Genomic DNA, 16,686 nt, shown 5'->3' on the forward strand with positions numbered 1-16,686 from the left:
GTGAATGCCTGTTATCAATTCCGTGGATGAATGGACCAGATTATATAAGTAGAGGGCTACACTGTCTTAAGTCTCACTCACTGTATAATTTTTCTTCTCGTTCGACCCCCAACAGGTCTTCTGTTCCCCAGAGCCACCTGCCAAGACCTCCACCCCAGAAGATTTTATTCGCATGACCAAGGGTATCACCATGGCAACAGCCAAGGCTGTTGCGGCTGGCAACTCCTGTCGCCAGGAGGACGTCATTGCCACAGCTAATCTGAGTCGTCGCGCTATCGCAGATATGCTTCGGGCTTGCAAGGTAGAAACCCCGATAGCAAGGTCGAAGTCTGAGGCAGTGTGGCAGCTTTAGGGCAGAGCATGGGAGGGGAGAAAGGGGAGGGGCTCTGGGGGCCTGGAGCTCTTTGGGATCCTAACGCTAACTCTGTGGGTTAGGAAGCAGCTTACCACCCAGAAGTGGCCCCTGATGTGCGGCTTCGGGCCCTGCACTATGGCCGGGAGTGTGCCAACGGCTACCTGGAGCTGCTGGACCACGTGCTGCTGGTAAGGAAGGCGGGTGTGTTCTGCTTCCCACCAGCTTCCCTGAATACGGTCCTCTCCCTGTGTGCTTCTCACCCAGTTCTTGATTTGTTCGTTCACATCTTCCCACCCCACTTTCTATTTCCCAAATCTGTTCTCATTCCCAAGCCTCCCTTCCACTGGGGTCCCATCATTCTTAGCATCTTTGGTTTTCCTGCTCACCTCTTCTTTTTCATTTTTCTTATCTCCTCTCTTCCCTCCTGAATGCCCCCTTCTCTACCTTCGTCGTCTCTTCTTTCTCATTTCATGATTCTCCTTGCTCCTTGTCAGCCGGTGAGTGACACACCACCCCATGGTCTTCACCACGTGTGCAGTGTGGGGCTGCTTAGGGTTTGAGGGCTGTAGTGAGCCGTCCCGGCTGGGGGTGGGGGTCACGGTTGGGCTGTTTCTTAGCCCTCGTAGAAGCTAATATCTGATGCTTCCTGCTCCCTGGCCCCTCTTCCCCAGACTCTACAGAAGCCAAGCCCAGAACTGAAGCAGCAGTTGACGGGACACTCAAAGCGTGTGGCTGGTTCAGTCACTGAGCTCATCCAGGCTGCAGAGGCCATGAAGGGTAAGCAGTGACCAGAGGTGGGGGTGGGGGGGTGGAGGACACCCTTGTCATAAGGAGATCTCTGCCTCCTGCTTGGGCTGCTCTGAGCTGGCCTCTGCCCACAGTCCCCACAGGTGCCAGGGGCTCGTGATACTAACGACGTTGCCCAGTGCTCCTGACCTCCCTGCTCTGCCTTAACCCTTTTCTTCCTCCCTTCACCCCACTAGGAACAGAATGGGTGGACCCAGAGGACCCCACAGTCATCGCTGAGAATGAGCTCCTGGGAGCTGCGGCCGCCATTGAGGCTGCAGCCAAAAAGCTGGAGCAGCTGAAGCCTCGGGCCAAACCCAAGGTCAGTCCACCCCTGTCCCTCTTCCTGCCCCTCTTACTGGCAGAGTGTCCCCACCTTCACTTTGCATCTCTCTCTACAACCTTTGTCTGTCTGTTGTAGGAGGCAGATGAGTCCCTAAACTTTGAGGAGCAGATACTAGAAGCTGCCAAGTCCATCGCGGCAGCCACCAGCGCCCTGGTAAAGGCGGCGTCGGCTGCCCAGAGGGAACTGGTGGCCCAAGGGAAGGTACGTACTTGGACGCCAAGGAGAATGGGCCCAGCAGCCACTTTGCTGTCCATCCTCAAGTTGATGGGGGGCTTTTACACACCCTGGAGAACACAGGTCTGAGTAGGCCCTCCTCTTTCCTCCACAGGTGGGCGCCATTCCAGCCAATGCACTGGATGATGGGCAGTGGTCCCAAGGCCTCATTTCTGCTGTGAGTACACAATACCCACTAGGTCCCTCCACTAGGGGGGCTTGAGAAGGCTGGAGAGGGGAAGGACCAGGGTAAGAGGCATATTCTAATCTAATCCTCCTCACCTCAGGCCCGGATGGTGGCTGCAGCCACCAACAATCTGTGTGAAGCCGCCAATGCGGCTGTACAAGGCCACGCCAGCCAGGAGAAGCTCATCTCCTCAGCCAAGCAGGTGGCCGCCTCCACAGCCCAGCTCCTCGTGGCCTGCAAGGTCAAGGCCGACCAGGACTCGGAGGCAATGAAACGACTTCAGGTGAGGAACCCTGACCATCTGATGGTACCTTGGGCTGTGCTGCTTTAAACTGTTACCCCGACATGTGCTTCTCTGTGAGGGAGTGGGGCGACTCACTCAGCTGAGTTCCCGACCTCCTGCTGCCTTCTCTCTGCATAGGCTGCCGGCAATGCAGTGAAGCGAGCCTCGGATAACCTGGTGAAGGCAGCACAGAAGGCCGCAGCCTTTGAAGACCAAGAGAATGAGACAGTGGTGGTGAAGGAGAAGATGGTTGGAGGCATTGCCCAGGTGAGCTTTGCCCTAGACCCTCCACAGGACACTACCAGGGCCCCAGCGACCCCACACCCTAAGGCACAGACTTCTAAACCAAGCCCCTGCTCTCCATCCCTCAGATCATTGCCGCACAGGAAGAGATGCTTCGGAAGGAACGAGAGCTAGAAGAGGCGCGGAAGAAGCTGGCACAGATTCGGCAACAACAGTATAAGTTCCTGCCTTCAGAGCTTCGGGACGAGCACTAGGGCAGCCGCTTCTGTTTAATGCAGACCCAGCCCAGAGACTGTGCCTGCCACTACCAAAGCCTTCTGGGCTGTCGGGCCCCACCCGCCCAACCCCAGCACTCCCCAAAGTGCCTGCCAAACCCTGGGCCTGGTCCACCCAGTCCCGCTGCACATCCCCTGTCCCATCCCTGATTCCAAGTGCCTTCATTCATGCCTTAGGGCCCCCTAAGTGCCTGCCCCTCCCTAGAGTATTAACGCTCCAAGAGTATTAACGCCGCTATACCTCAGTCTGAACCTGCCAGGGCTCCTGCCCGCTCCACCCTGCCAACAGCTGCCAGCCAGTCCCCACAGCCTTGGCTCTCCTCCTCCTTTTTTGATACTGTCTGCCCCCACCCCCAGCTACGTTGGGGGCCACGGGGTTGTAAGCCCCAAAAAGGTCATGCTCCAATAAAGGTGATTCTTCCTGCGACCTCTGCCTGGCTTTATGAGGAGGTGGGGGAGTCCCCTCAGGGAAAGAGGGTGTGGAGGAAAGAATGGGATTCAGTTCTATCACCAATTTCATCTGGCTCAGAAATGGGCTGGGGATACATTGTGGCATTCTGCCCCCTGCAGCCCCTTCTTTCTGCTTGTACCCAGATCCCCAAAGTCACCATAGTTTGGAAGCTGAGAAGTCCTATTCCTGTTGTCCCCTAGCACACCGGCCAGTGCCTATGCCTCACCAAGTGTCATTCTTTGGCTGGGACAGCAGCTGCCACTGCTCTTTGTGGCTACCAGGGACACTCTGTTCTTCATAACTGCTCAAAGTATTTGAACAAATCCAGTTCCTGCCCAAATTCAAAGTTTGTTTGTTTTTTTAAGATTATATTTATTTATTTGACAGAGAAATCACAAGTAGGCAGAGAGGCAGGCAGAGAGAGAAGAGGAAGCAGGCTCCCCCCTTAGCAGAGAGCCTGATGCGGGGCTTGATCCCAGGACCCTGAGACCATGACCTGAGCCAAAGACAGAGGCTTAACCCACTGAGCCACCCAGGTACCCCATCAAATTCAAAGCTTTAAAAAGCAGTTTTGAGGAAAAGAATAAGCTTATAAGTTACAAGTGTCTGAGTCTCAGAGACCTATCACCACAGATCTGGTCGAGGCTGTTAACAAGCAAAGAATCCAACCCAAGGGTGCATCAGGTAGGTTCCACTGCTGACGGGGCACTTGTAGGCCCTCTCAGGCCTTGTTACTCCTGCCTAGAACAGCACTCGAAGAAAAAGAACTGAAAAAGCTTGACCCTGGTGTAAGACCTCATCTGGGGGCCCAGCTCCCCTCATGGCCAGGCAGGTACTGGTAGCCCCATTCCAGTTGCCCTGCTAATCTGGAGTTAGGTGGAGGGAAGTGGTCAGGGAGGGAGATGTTTCCACTTCCTTCCACGTTTACCCCCGCCTGCCTCCATGGCATGGACCAGGTGGCGGTCCTCTCAGGCATGTCATGATTCTCATGCATGATTCTTTAACCAGCCCCGTTGCCCAGATTATTTCCTTGTCTCTCCTTCCAAGTAAAACACAAACATCACCCACTACTATTCTTGGGTGCATTTCACATTAAAGCTATCTTCTACTCCTATCCCATCAGAGTAAGTTTAAAGTAGATGGAATTACTTTGTCCTCCTCAGAGCAGCCCATTAGGGAAAGTGCCAACTTCCTACCATTGCTCCTGTCCCCTATGATTATTTCATTCAATATTTGCTAAGCCATGCCCATGCTAAGCACTGGAAAATAGAGCTGCATTATCACCTCTGACGCAGAGGCCTGGCAACTCCAGTGCATACCACTATGGCCCCCTCATCCCAGATTCAATGTCCTAACATCGTGAGTTGGGAACCGTAGCATTCAAATCCCTTCTACAACCTCCCCAACAAGTGGTAGTCCAGACTGTCTGAATCCCTCCAGCTATCAGCCCAGAACAGCTGCTTCTCCTGCTGCCACTTCCCTGCTGTGTTCTCAGGAACTGTGACCAATCGCATACCTCTTACTCGAGATGCCTCAGGGAGCCTTCTGGGGAGAGCCTCGAACACCCATTAGACCAGCAGTTCTTAAAATGTAGTCCTTGGGCACCTACTGGTGCCCAAGACCATTTCAGGAGTCCATAAGTTCACGATTATTTTCATAACACTAAGACATTATTTTCCTTCTTTACAGTGCTCAACATTTGTACTGACAGTGCAGAAATAATGGTGGGTAAAACTGCCTCAGCACCTAACGAGGCACTGGCACAAACTGTACGGATAATTGTAATTCTTCACCATCATGCACTAGCAATTTAAAAAATAAATGCCAGCCTCACTTAATGTCCTTGATGAAGCAGTTTTTAGAAATTAATTTTATTAAATCTAAATCCTTGAGTAACAAGTCTGCTTCTGCTTCTCCTTCTCCCTCTACCCCTACCCCCCCATTCTGGTGGTTACCAGAGGGAAGGTGGGGGGATGGACAAAATACGAAATAGATACAGGGCATTAAGAGGTACAAACTTCCAATTATACAATAAATGTCATGGAGATGAAAAGTACAGTGTAGGGGCGCCTGGGTGGCTCAGTGGGCTAATGCCTCTGCCTTCGGCTCAGGTCGTGGTCTCAGGTCCTGGGATCGAGCCCTGCATCGGGCTCTCTGCTCAGCGGGGAGCCTGCTTCCCTTCCTTTCTCTCTGCCTGCCTCTCTGCCTACTCGTGATCTCTGTCTGTCAAATAAATAAATAAAAATATTAAAAAAAAAAAAATCCTACCACCAAGTGTGTTTAAAAAAAAAAAAAAAAAAAAAAAAAAAAAAGAAAAGTACAGTGTAGAGAATGTAGTCAGTAATATTGTAATAACATATGGTGACTACAGTCATTGTGGTAACAGTATAGAATTGTTGAATTACTATGTTGTACACGTGTAATTAACATATCATATGTTAATTATACATCAATATAAAAACATTTGTTAACAGGGTTAATGTATAATGGGTTTTCATTGTTTTTAACTAATTTGTAAAAATTTAAATTTTTTCTGTTTCCCTTTTTTTTATTTTTAAAGGTTTTATTTATTTATGTGACAGAGAGAAAGAAAATACAAGCAGAAGGAGCAGCAGAGGCAGAGGGAGAAACAGGTTCCTTGCTGAGCAGAGAGCCCAATGTCAGACTCAGTCCTCTCAGGACCCTGGGATCATGACCTGAGCTGAAGGCAGTTGCGTAACCAACTGAGCCACCCAGGTGCCTCTCAGGTTCCATTTTAATATGTTAAGTATTGATAGATATAATCCACTTCAACAAAAGGTTTTCAGATCTTCAAACCCTATTCTTAATTTTTAAGAATATAAGAGGTTCTAAAACCAAAAAGTTTAGGTGGAAAAAAAGTCTGAGAACTACTGCACTAGATCATAAGTTCCTTTAGATCCAGACAGTATTAATATTTTTGTGTGCATAAAAAAATTTACCCAGCATAAGTTTATCAAGTGTCAACTCTTATGCCTGATGCTGTATTACACCCTGGGGATTCAGAGTTGAAAAAGTCCCTGTTCCCAGAGGATTCACAGGCCATTGAAGAAGACACATAGGTAGGTACAAGAACAACTCTAACAGGAACTATGAGAATTATAGGAGCCTACACCAAGAATACCAATCTATTAGGTGAAGGGAATGAGATGTGCAGTGACCAAGGAAGGCTTCCCAGAAAAGCCATCATTTGATCTGAGTTTTGTTTTTTTTTTTTTAAGATTTTATTTATTTGACAGAGAGAGGCAGAGAGGCAGGCAGAGAGAGAGAGAGGAGGAAGCAGGCTCCTGCTGAGCAGAGCCTGATGCGGGACTTGATCCCAGGACCCCGAGATCATGACCTGAGCCGAAGGCAGGGGCTTAACCCACTGAGCCACCCAGGCACCCGTGAGGGTTTTTTTTTTTTTTTTTTTTAAGATTTTATTTATTTGACAGAGAGAGAGAAATCACAAGTAGGCAGAGAGGCAGGCAGAGAGAGGGGAGAAAGCAGGTTCCCTGCGGAGCAGAGAGCCCGAGGTGGGGCTCGATCCCAGGACCCTGGGATCATGACCTGAGCTGAAGGCAGAGGCTTTAACCCACTGAGCCACCCAGGTGCCCCGAGGTTTTTTTGTTTGTTTGTTTGGTTTTTTTTTGTTTTTTTTTTTTTAAGATTTTATTTATTTATCAGAGAGGGGGGGGGGAGAGCGAGCACAGGCAGACAGAATGGCAGGCAGAGGCAGAGGGAGAAGCAGGCTCCCCGCCGAGCAAGATCCCGATGTGGGACTCGATCCCAGGACGCTGGGATCATGACCCGAGCCGAAGGCAGCTGCTCAACCCACTGAGCCACCCAGGCGTCCCTTGATCTGAGTTTTTAAGGCCAACAGAATCCGCCAACAGAAGAGCATTCTAGACAGAGGGAACAGAATACATAAAAAGTGGAAGCTTTAAGAGAAGTATGGTTATTTCCAGGTCCTACACGTGGTTCAGTCCGAATGCAGCATGAAGTACAAGTCTGTGTATTGGGGGTGAGTCTGGGAATGAAAGGAAATGAGGCAGGGAGGTAGGCAAGGGCCAAAACGCAGGACTTCATATACCATATTAAGAAAAGTGGATTTTTATCCATAAAAGAGAGCGGCAGGAGGGAGGGGTTTGGGAGTATTCTAGTATCTTATTGGCAGTAACTTTTTAAAAAACTTTTGGTAACAATGTCAAGGTTCTGTTGAAAGAACATATGAATTGGGGACCCAGGAGGAAGACCACAGCAGACACACAGGCAGGGGGTACTGTAAGGAGCTGCCCTAGACAACCCCAGAGACATCATGTGTAGGAAGTAGAATCCACAGGATTAAGTGGCTGTGGAAAGTGAGGGACAGGGGAGCGATCGGTAACCCCCCGGGTTTAGCACTGGCTACTGGGGAGGGTTGGAGGTGTCTTCCACGAGTTTGGGGAAAAACAGGGAGATGGTCGCAATGAACGCTGCGAGGTCAGATTTGTTCCACGCGTAGCATATCGGCAGCTGAGCAGATCTAAATACATTTCCGCACCCCGTCCCCAGCGGCCCGGGCCGGGGGCCCTTGGTTCCCACGGCTCCCGCCCCCACGAGCAAAAGCCAGCCGCCGCCCCCCCCCCCCCCCCCCGCCAACGCACTCGGCCTCAGGGGAGCGAGGAGAACCGCTCCCTCCCAGTTTCCTCCGCCGGGACTCCCCTTCCCCCTCCTCCGAAGCGGCTCTCCATTTCCTCTCCCCCTAACCCCGCCCGAGGAAGCACGAAAACGAACAGCCCCGCACCCCGGGGCTCACGCTTCCCGACGCGGGAGCGGCTCCCGCTGCGGCGGCCTCAGCCAGAGGAGGCATCCCGCCCCCGACTCCCGACGCCGGGAGCTCAGGAACTCTTCCCCTCGACCCCCGCCTTCCCCGCCTCAGCCCGGCCCCGCCTCCCCACGGGGAAACAGCCCAAAAAAGGGCAGAAAAGAAATTTTGGCGTAAAGTTGGCCAGCAAGAGACAAGAGAGTCCGCAAGGAGAAGGAAGGGAGGCAGGGCGCGCGGGGCAGCGGCGGCGATTGGAAAGCCGGCAGGGGGAGGGAAAGGGGACGGAAGGGCCGCGTCCCGGGGGTGGGGGCGGGGAGCGCGCCGGGTCGGGCCCGGCGGGAGCCACGCGGAAAATATGCGGGGCACGTGGGGGGCAGGGCGAGCGGGGCGCGGAGCTGGGTACCTAGCCGTTCCGCCACCGTAGGAGGGGCGCTGCCTCAGGGGCAGGGGCTGGAAGGGGAAGCGAAGGGAAGAGAGGTCAGGCCCGCCCTCGGGGGCAGCAGGTCCGGCCTCGTTCCTCACTGGCTCGCGACCCTGGGCTCCCTTCCTGCCTCAGCTTCCCCAGGTCCCTGGTGAGACTCACCGCTGTCAATACCACGTCAGTAACGCTGACCCAGAGTCTGGGACTCGGGGTAAACTGAGGTACTCGAACCACGGAGGAGCCCCGCCTCCCAAGAGACATTTAATCCAGGGGGATTTACAGGAAACTTCTAAATTAAGGGCAGCGACTGCTGCAGCTGAGGGGGGCACGCGGGTCCCTGCGCCCGCGCAGCTGCCGTGAGCTCACGCCCCGAAATAGCCCCAGGGGCCCCAATCGCAGCTGTTACTGGGCCCGGCTGTCACTCAGAGGAACTTTAGAGCCCCCAGCCCGAGGGTCCCCCTCCCTTCCGCAAGACCAGAGTTTTTCCAGCAGACGGTACCAGCTACTTTACCTTCCGACGGCTGGGGGGTGGGGGGAGGGGAGGAGCCTCGAGGAGGGCGGTCCCGAGGGGGGTGGGCGCAGGGGGCAGCGGCGCTCCCCCACCCGGCTGAGCTTCTGCCCCTACAAGGTTTGGGCCGCGGTGGGGGAGGGTCCCGGGCCCCGGCTCCGCCCGGCCCCTCCCAGCCTTTTAGGCGCCCGCGCGGCTGGGACATCCCAGTCCCGCTTGGTCTTCCTCGCCCGCCACCCGTGCGCCCAGTCCGCGCAGCCAGCCCAGTTCGTCCAGTCTACACTGCCCGCCGGCCGGCCCGCCCCCCACCGCAGCCATGGACGCGATCAAGAAGAAGATGCAGATGCTAAAGCTGGACAAGGAGAATGCCATCGACCGTGCCGAGCAGGCCGAGGCCGACAAAAAGCAGGCTGAGGACCGCTGCAAGCAGGTGGGGGCCCCGGACCCAGCGCAGCGCCCTCCTCCCTAATGAGGGAGGGGTAGGCCCTGCCCTGTGCCCCCTAGCCTGAGGCCTGCGATCGCAGGCTTTCCCGTCCAGTGTGGGAGCTGGACTTTCACATTACCATCAGGAACCCAGCCAAAGCCACACTTAATCTCACCCACCATACCTGGGCAGCTGCAGTCTCCCAATTTCCACACCTGCCCCTGCAGAGCAATGATGGGCCCAGGTTCTTGGGGCTGGAAGCTTTATCTCTAGCTCCACCAGATCCCTCTTAACACCCCTGGCTGCACTGTCCTTCCTCTGCTCTCCTGCTTCCTACCTGACAGCCTCTAAGTACCTTTTAGTAGCCCCCTCACCCACAGCCAGGCCTCCTTCCTGGGGCTCCGGCCTAACTAACCAAGGCCTCTCCCTCCCAGCTGGAGGAGGAGCAGCAGGCCCTCCAGAAGAAGCTGAAGGGGACAGAGGATGAGGTGGAAAAGTATTCTGAGTCAGTGAAGGACGCCCAGGAGAAACTGGAACAGGCTGAGAAGAAGGCTACCGATGTGAGTGTGTACCTGGGGTATGGTGGGAGAGTGCACTGGGAGGGGTCCCAGATACAGGAATGAAGGGAGAAGGGGACCTGGACATCCCCAGCACCAGGACAGAAATAGTTTCCTCTCAGAAACCCAGGCCAAGGCAAGGTTGCACAATTAATCTAAGGCAGTGGTTAAATCAAAACCACACACCATTTCCCCCAGAAGACGCAGCCTTGTAAGTCCATTTGGTTCCAGCTCTTAGAACGCACAGTGATCAAGCAGTTAGTCATCGTGGGGGGGTGGGGGTGGTACAAGAATTTACCATCTACCTCAATTAATCCTCTAGCTGAAAGTGGAGAAGAGGTTGTAGCTCCATTTGCAGGGTGTGGGGTGTGGGTGTAGGTTCTACTGAGTAGGAGGAGGGAGAGGAATCCAGAGATGGGGCCTGACTTGAGTTACACCCCTGGGGGGCCATTAGAAATTCCCTGGCCTTGACCTCTGGCTCCAGCAGCCCTGCTGTGCACTGGGGCCCAGCTCAGGTTCTAATGGCCTCATTTACCCTCATTAAGCTGTCAGCCTTGAGACCATGCCAGGCCACAGGACAGAAGGACAGGGCCACAAATGCCAAGGCAGCCACCTTACCAAGTCCTGTTCACTCTGATATTTCTCTGTCCACCCTACATCCCCCTAACCAGACTTCTCTACCTTCTGCCATTCCCAGCCCCCACCTTGAGGTTGAAGAATGACCAAATGACCATCCAAATGACTTTGGTTATGATACTTGTACTATTCTCTGCCTCAGTTTCCCCACTTGCCTTCCATCCAGGATTAAAATGAGTCTATGATTGGAGGTATGGTAGGATTGACAAAAGTAGGTCTGAACATTTGAGATCTGAGGTGACATTACTGTTTATGTTGACCATTATCCATGTTCCCCAACACCTCCCCGCCAAGGTTGGTTTCTCTGACCTCCAGGCTTGGTTTTGGTTCTCCACCAGCCCTGGCACTTGGGAGGGAACTGACCTGCAGCTGCTCGCAAAGGCAGCCCTGTGTGTCTGACGCTCTATAAATAACTAAGGCCCAGTGCAGCTGGAGGCAGGACTGGAAACCCAAGGAGCTGGGTGGGGGCTGGAGGGGAGGGGGGAGGACAGGGACAGAGCCGGGGATGCAGGGCAGCAGCGCCAGGAGTCAGTAGCAAACACTGCCTGGACTTACTGTATGACCTTGAACACAGCACTTCACTTACACAATGCCTCAGTTTCTCCCTTCTCTCTTCACATTTATCCAGTGGGGACAGTAGTGCCTGTCCTGTGGTTGGAGAGCAGCATCTATAAACTGGGAAGAGGTTGAGAAGTAGAAAACGGTAATTTTCAGCCCTGTGATGAGGACCCCAGGACTTCCCAGACTTTTCAGAGTCATTTGTCATCCCACTATCACAAAGAGAGTTTTCCTTTTATAGAGTCTCATCTTTCTCTAGAGTAGACCCCTAAGGTCCCCCAGAGTCATTCTTCCCAATCCCCACTGCTGTCCCCAGAATCCTTCCACACTGAGTCATCTGGTCCTCTGCCCATGATGAGCTTTTGTCACTCTAGGTGGCCTCAAGCACCTGGAGGACAAGCCATGACTTTATATGGTGCTGAGTTTCCCCTGCTGTTCCATAACACCCAGGACCTACTTTCTACCTGCTCTGCCCCCAGGGCTGCCACCCACCCCTTCCCTCTTTCACTTCTTCCCCTACACTGGTCCTTTCTCCTTTCCAATCTTAAATCTCAAGGTCTTTGTCTCTGAGGGAGACACAAGGATAACCTAACATTTATGGAGTGCAGACTCTGCGGATAGTGTGCCCAAGTGCTTTCCACATACTGTTTTACAATTTCCCAAACTTGGCTTATCATCAAAATCACTTGGAAGCTTAAAAAAAAAGAAAGGGGGGGGGGGGGAGATTTCCAAGCTCCTGCCCTGGAAATCTCATTTCAGTGCACCTAGCGTGGAGCTAGAAAGCCTGTTTGGTTTTACAAGCCCTTCCAGGTGGTCTTGATTATAAGAAGACCTGCATTACCTCAGAACCACCTACAGAAGAGGAACTGCTTGTGTCAACTCAGATTTAAAATTTAAAAAGGAGGAATCTGAGGCCTGGAGGGACTAAATAAATTGCCCAAGGTCACATAAGTATAGAGTGAGTGAGCTGTAGCTGACTCAGAGCCCCTGCTCTTAACACCAAACTGCAGTGCTTCTCTCATTTTCCTTTATTGGAGGCCCTTCTTGCTCTGCCTTCTTATTTTCATAAGGTATCATCATTGTCCGTGGACCATTCCCAAAACCTCCGTGGTTCTTCTTCTACTGCAGATCTGGGGCTACACATGTGTCACTCACACTGCCCTAGCACCGCCTCCAGGTGCCTCCTGGCGGGGCGGGGAGGGGGAGGGGCCTGTTCAGAAGCCCCTTGTTAGAGCCACGGATGTCTCCCCTAGGCCTGGCTAGGCACCAAGCCCCTCACTGGGAGTCTGACTGGCAGCTGGTGACATCACTAAGCTTGACTCTGTGATTGGCTGTTTTTAGCAGCGGCTCTGTCTGGTTGGCTCGATTTTCCCCACCCCCTTGGGCCAGGCTTTGTTGTGGAGGAGTCAGGAGGGCTCAGACCTGGTCTGAGCTTGAAGCTCTTTCAGTGGGTACAGAAAGGCCTGCAGATAACCATCAGGAAACTATGCACAGTGTTAGAAGAGTCCCTGAAGCAGAGGAGTGGAGCTTGTTAAGGAATGCATGTTTGGGGCTGGAGTAGAGAAACTGGATAAAAGATGGTTGGTTAGCAGGGAGGAAAAAAAATAGACTGAAAGTCTGGAAGCCAGGAAACAGATTCTTTCTGACAAGAATCTTACCATCCTCTGGAACCTCTCTGATTCTCATCCAAGGCACAAAAAAAAAAAAGCCCCCTGACCTCTGGCCTTTGACCCACAGGCCGAGGCAGATGTGGCCTCCCTGAACCGCCGCATTCAGCTGGTAGAGGAGGAGTTGGACCGAGCGCAGGAGCGCCTGGCCACAGCCCTGCAGAAGCTGGAGGAGGCTGAGAAGGCAGCTGACGAGAGCGAGAGGTGGGCAGGGGGCCTCCCAGAGGGCGGGCCAGGCAGAGGCTGGCAGCCTGTCTCTGCTGGTCCTGACCCCACTTCCACCCCACACCCTGCGCCTCAGAGGAATGAAGGTCATCGAAAACCGAGCCATGAAGGATGAGGAGAAGATGGAGCTGCAGGAGATGCAGCTGAAGGAGGCCAAGCACATCGCTGAGGATTCCGACCGCAAATACGAGGAGGTGACAGCCGTGCCCCACTTGTCTCCCTCCCAAACCACAGATGTTCCCAGCCACTCACCAGAAGTGTATGCCTTCTGTCCCTCTCCCCGCAGGTGGCCAGGAAGCTGGTGATCCTGGAAGGAGAGCTGGAGCGCTCAGAAGAGAGAGCAGAGGTGGCTGAGAGGTAAGGAGACCCTGGGCAACAAGTGAAACTTGGCCTGGTCCGTGGCTCTGGGGTACTCTGGACCATGGGAGGCAGTTTCCCAGGCTTGGGGCGATAGGGACAGGTCCTGTCTTCTGACCCCTAACTGCTGCCCCCAGCCGCGCCAGGCAGCTGGAGGAGGAACTCCGAACCATGGACCAGGCCCTCAAGTCCCTGATGGCCTCAGAAGAGGAGGTAGTGACCTCTCTGGACCTTTCTGGGCAGTGGTGCCTTCTCTCAGCTCACCTTCCCCCCCAAGTCTCAGGCTGCTCTCTCACCTGCTGGGGGTTGGGAAGGGCCTGGGGCTTCCAAACTCTGCCTGCTGTCACTCTCACAACTTTGCTCTTCTCTTCTCTCTTCCACCCCTTCTTCACTGTGCGGTCTCCACTGTCTCCCACACTGTGCCCTCACACCCCCCCACCACACACCCCCTGCAGTAAATGTGGGGACCTAGAGGAGGAGCTGAAAATTGTTACCAACAACTTGAAATCCCTGGAAGCCCAAGCGGACAAGGTAGAAGGGGGTAGACGGGCAGTGAGGATGGGGTCCTGCAGGGGAGGGAGGAGGAACCCTCAGGCAGGGAGGGGCTGGGTGTTCCCTGGAGACAAGATCAGGAGTAGCCTGTGGGCTCAGTGGAGTGAAGGAGTTGTGGAGGCGACCTCCTGATGGCATGTGTATGTCCCTAAAAGTATTCCACCAAAGAAGATAAATATGAAGAGGAGATCAAACTGCTGGAGGAGAAGCTAAAAGAGGTGAGACTTTCCCATCCCCGTTCTTCCCTCGAGCCCCCATCCCCGTCAGAGACTGCCTGTGGGAGGGACTTTAGGAATAGGGATGGAAGAGGAGGTTGACTTAAGTGAAAGTACCTGGGAGGGTCTAATTTTTATCATTCCCCCTTCTTCTTACCTTTACTCCCAGGCTGAGACCCGAGCAGAGTTTGCCGAGAGGTCTGTGGCAAAATTGGAGAAGACCATCGATGACCTGGAAGGTAAAGGAATATTCCCCTAATTCCCAAACCTTTTTAAGTCGATCTGTCCCTTATTACATGTCCCAGATAAATTGGTGTTGGACCACCTAGGACTCCACCAGCTCCCAAGGCTGTGCCCACCATTCAAGTAGCTGCACCTGGGTGCAGTGTGCCCACTCCAGTGCTTCTCGAACTTGAGTAGGGTCAATGCTGCTGGTCCTCAGACCACACTTTGAGTAGCACTGACCTAGACAATTTGTCCCCAAGTGCAACATAATAGCACTATATCACAAAGCTCTCTTTATTAAAAATAGAGAGATTTGGTTTAATACCTAAGTTTTCATGACATTAATGGAAAATACTATTTTAAGCTAGATTTGATGAAAATGAACATCCAGGTATTTGCTGTCTGTGGCTGTTTCTCAGTAGTAGCAAGAATGTTGTACCTAAATTGTATTTTCTTTTTATTCTACGATAACCCTTTCACTTTCGTAATTCCCACTTCTCGTGCTTCTAGCCTTCTCAGGCAAGCCTCAATTTTATCTCCAACTTTAGGACCTTTGTCCTTTCTGGCCCTAGCACCCTCCCCTTGAAGCAAGCACTGCTACTCATTCAAAGCACTGTGCCCCCATGTCCCTGAGGGAGGTAGGAGCTCCAAGGGGAAGGACTGATTGGGCCTCCAGAGAAAAAAGAAACGGGTACAGAGAGGGGAAGAGGGAGCCCTCAGGGCTGTCCAGCCTGTTCTCTGGCCTATTTCTCCTACTCCATCTTTGTCCACCTCTCTCTGATTCTTGTTCTCTCTTTCCATTACCCTCTCTCCTTCCTTTCCTCTTTCCCTTCATTCCCTCTCCCCACACTCCCATCTGGCTCCCTTCCCCTGGACCCCCACCCCCACCCCCAGACGAGGTCTATGCACAGAAGATGAAGTACAAGGCCATCAGCGAGGAACTGGACAACGCACTCAACGACATCACCTCCCTCTGAGCCCCACGCCAGTGTGGCCCCCTCAGCCCCTTCTCTCTCCTCTTTCCATTCTCTGTGGGGAGGAGGCAGGCAGGAGGAGCAAAATGGTCAGCATCACACAGCCAGGCTGGGCGCCGCCTCAGAGAGCCCCCGCCACACCTGCCGCCCACCTTGGCACTTGCTTCGTCCTTCTATCCACCCACTCCACCCAGCCTCTGCCTCTTTCTGCTGCTTAATAAACTCAACTTGGTCTCCATGCTGTTTTCCTGCCCTCCAGAGAGCACTTCCTCACGCCCTCAGAGACCCTGGCTCTTATAGACACCCCCAATCTTGTGAGCCCCACCCCCACACTGAGCTCACCCACAGAACACTGTGGCCCACACAGAACCCCCTTCACATGGCACTCTCGCTCTGTCACTGTCTAACTGCTGCACGTTGGCACAAATCATCCCGTCAGTCGCTGTGAGCCCTCTGCTGCCTCTGAGAGACACGCTCTTATGCCGACCTAGCCCTGTCACTAGTGCCGAGCACGCCACTGCGGTTCCAGGATGAAGGAAGGACTGGAGAGGAGATGGGTGGGGAGGTGCCAAGGACGGGCCAGAAGGTGGTGAAGGTCTGGGGTGACCATTGGGAAAACCCTGCATCCCAACATGGGGCTTTCACTGCAGGTCTGGTATCTGTCTCAAGCCTGTCTGTCTGGCCTTCTCCTTTCTGGCTCAGTCTTTGTCTTCTCTTCTGATTCCAACTCTGGTAAACCCTCTAGAGAAGGAGGTAAAGTAGTTTATGACTCAGGCCTCCCCATCCCACCCCCACGACCCCGAAGCCTTGAGTGAGGCATCTGTCTCTCTCTTGGTCAATCCGTCCATTTGCCCGTGGCACGGGATCCTCAGATTCCTTCATGCTTATGTCTTCCTGTGCCTTCATCCCATTCCAAGTCGGCCTCATCCCCCATCTCCCCTCATGTCTCCCTGCCCCTCCTCACATGCTGCTTCCCCTCACAGAGACCTTGGCCAGTGCCAAGGAAGAGAACGTGGAGATACACCAGACTCTGGATCAGACCCTGCTGGAACTCAACAACCTGTGAGGGTTGCTCTGCCCCCAGCCGGGCTGCCGTCGCCGCCCCAACACAATAAAATGGATGTTACCTGCATCACGGGGCCCTTTAAACCTTTCTTTGATGTTAGCAATGGTGGTGGTAGTTTTCCAAAGTAGAAAGGCTGAGAGGATGCCCAAGGGGAGCAGTGGAGTGGAAGGGCCCGAGTGACCATACTCCACAGTAGGACTTCCTTTTACCAAGGGAGCCAAGGGGTGGGGGCAGTGGGTTCCCTGAGGAGGGCTGTGAACAGGCTGAGTGAAGCAGAGAAGCCCCTCTGGACTGGGGGAACATCCAAGCCCTTATTATCCATACCGCAAAGGAGCTGCAGTCAGCGGCCCTGTGCCGT

General features: G+C 53.6%; 2 protein-coding genes across 8 annotated transcripts in view; both read left to right on the plus strand.

Annotated features, from left to right (window-relative positions):
- Positions 1-3,115, plus strand: part of TLN1 (talin 1) — a 32,973-nt gene extending 29,858 nt beyond the window's left edge. For all 4 annotated transcript variants that reach the window (XM_059142640.1, XM_059142637.1, XM_059142641.1 and 1 more), the window contains 9 exons: positions 116-301; positions 436-543; positions 1,027-1,132; positions 1,339-1,463; positions 1,563-1,688; positions 1,816-1,878; positions 1,988-2,170; positions 2,309-2,437; positions 2,542-3,115. In XM_059142640.1, coding sequence (XP_058998623.1) covers positions 116-301; positions 436-543; positions 1,027-1,132; positions 1,339-1,463; positions 1,563-1,688; positions 1,816-1,878; positions 1,988-2,170; positions 2,309-2,437; positions 2,542-2,667 — 1,152 coding nt within the window. In that variant the 3' untranslated portion in view covers positions 2,668-3,115. The remainder of the gene's footprint in view (positions 1-115; positions 302-435; positions 544-1,026; positions 1,133-1,338; positions 1,464-1,562; positions 1,689-1,815; positions 1,879-1,987; positions 2,171-2,308; positions 2,438-2,541) is intronic.
- A 5,824-nt stretch (positions 3,116-8,939) lies between these two features.
- On the plus strand, positions 8,940-16,394 carry TPM2 (tropomyosin 2). Of its 4 annotated transcripts, none has more exons than XM_059142679.1 (9): positions 8,940-9,302; positions 9,731-9,856; positions 12,785-12,918; positions 13,016-13,133; positions 13,226-13,296; positions 13,752-13,827; positions 14,004-14,066; positions 14,233-14,302; positions 16,246-16,394. In XM_059142679.1, exons 1-9 carry the CDS (start codon positions 9,189-9,191, stop codon positions 16,326-16,328), a joined length of 855 nt encoding a protein of 284 aa, XP_058998662.1. In that variant the 5' UTR covers positions 8,940-9,188; the 3' UTR covers positions 16,329-16,394. The 4 variants fall into 4 exon arrangements, with proteins under 4 accessions (XP_058998662.1, XP_058998663.1, XP_058998659.1 ...); XM_059142680.1 differs by lacking the exon at positions 16,246-16,394 and adding an exon at positions 15,183-15,500; XM_059142676.1 differs by lacking the exon at positions 13,752-13,827 and adding an exon at positions 13,434-13,509 and having other exon boundaries at positions 8,942-9,302.
- The last annotated feature ends 292 nt before the right edge of the window (positions 16,395-16,686 follow it).

The sequence above is a fragment of the Mustela lutreola genome, chromosome 12, assembly GCF_030435805.1.
Source record: "Mustela lutreola isolate mMusLut2 chromosome 12, mMusLut2.pri, whole genome shotgun sequence".
Taxonomy (NCBI): Eukaryota; Metazoa; Chordata; class Mammalia; order Carnivora; family Mustelidae; genus Mustela; species Mustela lutreola.

Coding starts and splice junctions, on each gene's coding strand:
- TPM2 (XM_059142679.1), top strand. CDS start 9,189: ATGGACGCGATCAAGAAGAAGATGCAGATGCTAAAGCTGGACAAGGAG. Junction 9,303..9,730: donor CTGAGGACCGCTGCAAGCAG/GTGGGGGCCCCG, acceptor TCTCCCTCCCAG/CTGGAGGAGGAGCAGCAGGC. Junction 9,857..12,784: donor CTGAGAAGAAGGCTACCGAT/GTGAGTGTGTAC, acceptor TTTGACCCACAG/GCCGAGGCAGATGTGGCCTC.